We start from the raw sequence: 6,000 nt of genomic DNA on the forward strand, positions 1-6,000 counted from the left end.
GAGCTATGTCTGTATCCCAAGTACGGTCAATACCCCAAGTAGCGTCTGTACGCCCAGCTGTGTATAGCCAAATGGACCACTGTTTTGTTCATTCACAAGTTTTCACAGATACATGTAATCAGGTCCAGGTTCAGGTTCGGACCTAAACCTGATCCTTTGGACCTGGACCGGACATGAATTTTGCGAACCGGTACCCACCCCTTTTCACAGACTGAGATAGTTTGAAAGGTTGAGTCCTCACCTCCCCCCATGGAGTGCAGAGTAAAGAAACACTGCAGACAGTCACACATCTCTGCTGTTCTCCTGATGGCTTCAGAGATCTGCTCTCTGTACATACTACCGTACATCATGTGGCCCACAGCCCTGCAATATCAACAACACAGACATACAATGTACAAATTTAGTACCAGTAGAATTACACATGAATGTTATGTCAACATGTCAACAGGGCTCGAAACTCATTTTTTGGATCAGGAGCACTGGTGCACCCAACCTAAAAAAATTGGGTGCACCAAAAAAATATTAAGGTGCACCACATTAAAATAATTCAAAAGTAGAATGTCAGGAAAAACCTAATTTTGATGAATACAAATTTCAGACATTTTACGATCTTTCTAACACCTGGATGTTAGGAATATGGTGTACAAGTAGTAGTAGTCCACATCGATATCTTTACACAAAAATATTTGTGTGCACCAGTGCACCCACAAAAAAAAATTGGGTGCACAGCTCCAATTTCAGGTGCACCAATGTGCACATGAAGTATTTTGAGCCCTGGTCAATCATGTAATATCTATAAATTGTTCATAAAAGAGTTTCATCAGGGGTATAAATCACCATGATATCAGTTTTGTTATCATCATGCCAGCCTTACTTTTCTTCTCCACAAACATTTCGACAACCTGTCTGCTGTCTTTGTCAATGCAAAGTACATTTTATAAACTGATAGTGATAGAAAACCTGACTGTCTTGTTGTGAAGTACAAATAAGAAGCTCCATCTTAAGATTGGAATTCCGTTTTTCCCATTTTGAAATGTGCTAATATTTTCAATATAAAAGCACTTGGTGCAAAGTCTTTACATATGATTGACAAGTATGATGTACAGTTGTGAAATATGATAATAACTTTCATGAATATTCATTTTGAAAATTTTCTTCCTGCAGGAATTCCTGCAGGAATTCCTGCAGGAAGCGTTTTTCCTGCAGGAATTCCTGCAGGAAGCGTTTTTCCTGCAGGAATGCTGCAGGCATTCCTGCAGAAATTCCTGCAGGAGAAAGGTAAATTCCTGCAGGAAGAATGTTTCCTGCAGGAATTTCTGCAGGAATGGCCTTGACAATGACAGGAAGCATTCTTTATGCATTTAATTTTGTTTTGAAACTGTTAAACAATGCATTAGATTTCATTAGATGTTTCAGACTTGACTTTAACTATGTATATAAAACAGATATATAATGGAGGCATTTTTTATTGTTTTGTTTTCCTAGTTTTATTGACTGTTGCTGGAGATGCCTGGCATTAGAAATAACTGACCTATGAATGAACTTCACTTCAAGAAAATGCATTTCCTTCAGTGGCTACTCATATTTTTCAGAAGTACAGAAGCTTGGGCATGGTTACTTCTTTCATTTTTTTCTTTAATTCTTTAACATCACCACTTAGGGTTTATTAGTATCTAAGCCAATTTGATTGTACATGTAGGTGCAAGTCAGGAACATAAACACAAAATTCATAAATTTCATGACAGGCCTAAGCTTCCCTTAAAAGTATAAATTCAATTATTGTAAATTGCACATGTACTGTAAGGGTATCCCTAATAGGATAATCATTGGAGTCCATAAGAAAAGTACTGTACAATGAAAGTACAGTACTTTTAGTTACATGTTGTGTAAAAACCTTTATCCTATTATCAGTGCCAACCTGATGAAATTATTTTCGGAACTTCCAGTAACTATTTACTGAATTCTAAACTGTAGTAAATCAAATGATACATTCAGTTGGTGGAAAAGTAGATGACATGAACCGCCTTGTTTGCCATGCTGATAGCTGGTGTTTGGGTTATAGAAACCAACCACTGGCGGCTTTATCTCATGATGCATCCCTCAGGGTAAAACATTGATCCTTTATTAGCATATAGCCAGGTGGCATTCACCAGTCATATTTTATGTTGGTTATGACACTGTAACACAATATTAGAAGTGTCCCGAGCCGGGTGCGTGGACACCTAGAAATTCATTAAACACTGGTGCTAAATGAATCTTATTTATTAGGTTTTTGATACCTACTGGACAGCTGTGTTTAATGAAGTTCTAAGTGCCCAATAGAAAATAATAATCAACCGTCACCAGATCAGATCAGATCACAGAACATTGATCAATGAGAACAACACCCTGTCCTCATCTGGAACTCTTTACATGCTCTAAAATCCTTGAGATTGGGACAAAGGCCTTTTTATCACAAGAGTGTGATATTATCACCTCCCCTCCCCTTTCTCACCTATCTTTAGAGAAGTCATTATATAATCTCCTTTGCACCTACATGAAGGTGTTTAAAGCCAGCAACAACAATGCGTGTATTGATTTATAATGACAGGTAATTAGAGACTGAAGTGAATGGTAGCTGCCTTTTATTCAGTGCCTCCACTGGTGTATGGAACAGGTCAGTATTTATATATAACACTGCATAGAATACTAAAGTTTACCCAAAGAGGTTTAACTACCTTGTAGATCACCAAGGAGTTTAGAATTCTCTGATCTCACTGACCTAACCTAGGTTTTACAGCAACCTTGGAATAGATATAATTTTTTACTATTTGCCTTTCAATTGGTAATCTTTTACTCTTGTCTTGGCTACCTTAGGTCTCTTGTTTAAGCAAGGGGCTTTTATCTTGGTTTCAGACAAAAAGTTCCTGATGATGGGTTTGAAGGCTGATACTGATAGCCAGAATAAAGCTACCATTCCAGAATGGCTATCAGTATCACATCAAAATATATACCACAGGCCTTCTACTCTTCAAAATCAACCAGGAAAGTTTGCCAACACGGAGGGTATTGATATGTAAAATTTGGGGTCCTGGAGTATCTTGCAAATACAAGCAATTTTTGTACTATAGAGCCAGGCGTTGAAAAGCAGAAAGGCCCACAAAATAACAACAAACTTTTTGATAACCAAACTTATTGATAACCTGGGCTTTATCTGGTCCAAAGAACCATTATCTTTTTGACTATTAATAAACTTGAAGCCCGCTATGAAGCTGTTTACCAGTATGATTCATTATAAGCCAGAAGGCCGACATAACCGCATTCCTCTGGAACAAAGAATTTGCCAATACTGTAACTTGAATAAGATAGAGGATGAGTGTCACTTTATTGTTTAGTGTACTTTATACAACAACAAAAGAAACGTCCTCTTTGAAAATATACAAGATATGTTCCCTATTTCCAATACTTGAATACCACGGAAAAAAATTCATATTTCTCATGCAATTAGATCAACCATACATTATTGATTCCATCTGTACTTATATTTATAACTGTTTTAAGAGGTGAGAAGAAGTTGAACTTGTAAATACTGAAATGTATTAGTATTTGTAGAGGTGATAAGATACCTTTTTTTTAATCAAAATTGTACATTATCACTAGCGCTACAATCTGTACTTAGCTTGTTTGAGCACAAATGTACAATCAAGGTCATTGATTCATTATATAGAAACAACAGGCAAAAGTTTGTTCCAGAGATTATTTGTAGTTTCCAAATCCTATTACATGGGCCTGTATATAAGGCACTCACTTTCCTCTTTTTGGTAATTATGCACATTGTTATGCAGGTTCAAAGGAGGTCAGTTATTGTTAAGGCATGCTTCCCAATTAGCAAGTTGAATTAGCAAGTCCCACAGGGACTGTCCCAAAGCACTGGATGGAAAGATTCAGAACACCTCCCTGAGATCAAGGAGGTTGCTTCTTGCTGAGATATTTCTATACTGAACTGCTTTTGAGCCAGATTAGAACTAGAAGAACTTCAAAATTGCAGAAACCTGAAAATTCACTTCTGGGATAGATTACAGGATTCGAATGGTTAAACCAGATCGGCAAATTAAGGAGTAATAAAAGCTCCTTGATCTCACCAACTTGATCTGGCCCTCTTTCAACCTCCTTGATCTGGCTCAACACTTTTGTTTTGAACTGCCAACTAATGGAAATCTTAGAATTCAGAAAAATGGTAAATTAGGTAGTGCTCTGCATTGCACTTTAGCCAACCTCTCACTTTACATAATATAATATAATATTATATACCATTGAAGCTTGGATCCAGGTTACATCCAGGTATGTGACGTCATACTTTGTGGCGTCACCCAGGAAAATAAAAGTTTTTAGATAATAATCTTATATTTAGGCCATGTTTCTGAATCAAAAATTTTTTTGAAACAGGATGTGTTTGAAGGCACTTGAAAGGCCATGAAAGAATGTAGCTTCTTACGGTTGCATAAGATAGTATTGTCAGCCTGCAAGATCCGCTTGGAGATTCTGATCATGATAGACAAAGAAGCACAGTGCAAATGACACAGTAGGGTTCGGAGGACACCAACTGACTAGTCTAATTAGTCTGTTCTGTCAACTTTTAGCTTGAGTGGTAAATGTGTTGGGTTCATGAGCTGGCGGGCCCAGGTTAAAATCCTGGGAGCCAGGCACAAATTTTTCTCTTGTGTTTCAGAAGTGTAAGGTTGTGAAGGACGTTGCACTTCTGTGAGGGCCTGCATGCCTTTTTCCGTTAAGTGTTACGAGCCATTTTAATTTACCGTTAATCGTTACCGACCCACTCTAATTCACCGTTAAGCGTTATCGGTATATTCTTCGTGAAGCGTATTGGTCGTTTTAATTCCACGTTAATCGTTACTTGTTATCCCGAATTCACCGTTAAGCATTACCAAGAAATTCTTCGTAACAAGTTATACCCACGAAGTCAAATGCCAGATAGAGCCCCTGAAAATGCAGGAAATGGTGTTTCAAAGGGTCCAGATTTCAAAATTTCTCCGAGCCTCCCGGCCGCTTCGGGTAAAAATATGTTGCGGAAGCGTCGCCCCTCCCCCTCCCAAAAAACCTTTTCACTCAAACAGATTTCAGTGTCCAACTTAGCATAGTTTCCGGCAAAATTTTCTCATCGAATGCAGAAAATGAGGTTTCTCCAGACCTCCCTTGCAACGGCTTGCGGCTTTGGTGCTCACGACGACCTGGCGAAAACATGTTTCAGGGGCGTTGGCCCAAAAAATTTTCTCTTTAATAAAATGTCATTTGATTTACCTTCGTTGGCTAGCAAAATTTGTCCTTCAAAATGCAGTAAATGGCGTTTCAGACGGTCCAGACTTTTAAATTTCCCCGGACTTGTCTGGCAATTTCTCGTGCCGTCCGAGCTTGAAATGGTAAAAATATGTCGGAGGCCGGAGGTCAATTGCTACAACCATGTGTAATTTTGATGAAAATTTCATTATTCTGTCAGCAAAATTTGCCGGAAAATGCAGGAAATAGCATTTCAGAGGGCCATGATTTTAAAAAATTTCCCAGGGAGCATACCCCCTACCCCCATACGATGCGTTGCGCCTTCAGCAATAGTCCCCCCCAGCCTACAAGAAACTGCTGTTGCCGCCTCTGGTGGGAGCACTGACCCAGGGAAGCAAACGTCATAGACACAGCAGACATTGTCCCTGTTTAATGACCCCTCCTAGGGCAGCAGCAATACTATAGGGCCGGCCGCTAGGAGCGCGATTTTAGTCAGGCTAGTAGCCTCCTTCACCGGCCTCTCTGGGAAGCTTGGCGTTTTTTTTTCGGTGGGGGGGGGGGGGGTCGATTTTTAATCGGGAATATTGCGGGAAAGGAATATATGCCGGGAAAGGAATTTACACCGGAAAGCTTGTACGGGCTAAATGAGTTCGGCTCCTTCACCGGCCTCTCTGGGAAGCTTGGCGATTTTTTTTTTGGGGGGGGGGGGGGGGCGAAAAAAAAGCGAAC

General features: G+C 39.4%; 1 protein-coding gene across 1 annotated transcript in view; it reads right to left on the reverse strand.

Annotated features, from left to right (window-relative positions):
- LOC118419389 (tubulin epsilon chain-like) overlaps positions 1-6,000 on the reverse strand; it is a 36,641-nt gene that overhangs the window by 15,931 nt on the left and 14,710 nt on the right. Inside the window, exon 6 of the mRNA XM_035825756.1 lies at positions 242-363. Coding sequence (XP_035681649.1) covers positions 242-363 — 122 coding nt within the window. The remainder of the gene's footprint in view (positions 1-241; positions 364-6,000) is intronic.

The sequence above is a fragment of the Branchiostoma floridae genome, chromosome 7 (assembly GCF_000003815.2).
Source record: "Branchiostoma floridae strain S238N-H82 chromosome 7, Bfl_VNyyK, whole genome shotgun sequence".
In the NCBI taxonomy this organism is placed as follows: Eukaryota; Metazoa; Chordata; class Leptocardii; order Amphioxiformes; family Branchiostomatidae; genus Branchiostoma; species Branchiostoma floridae.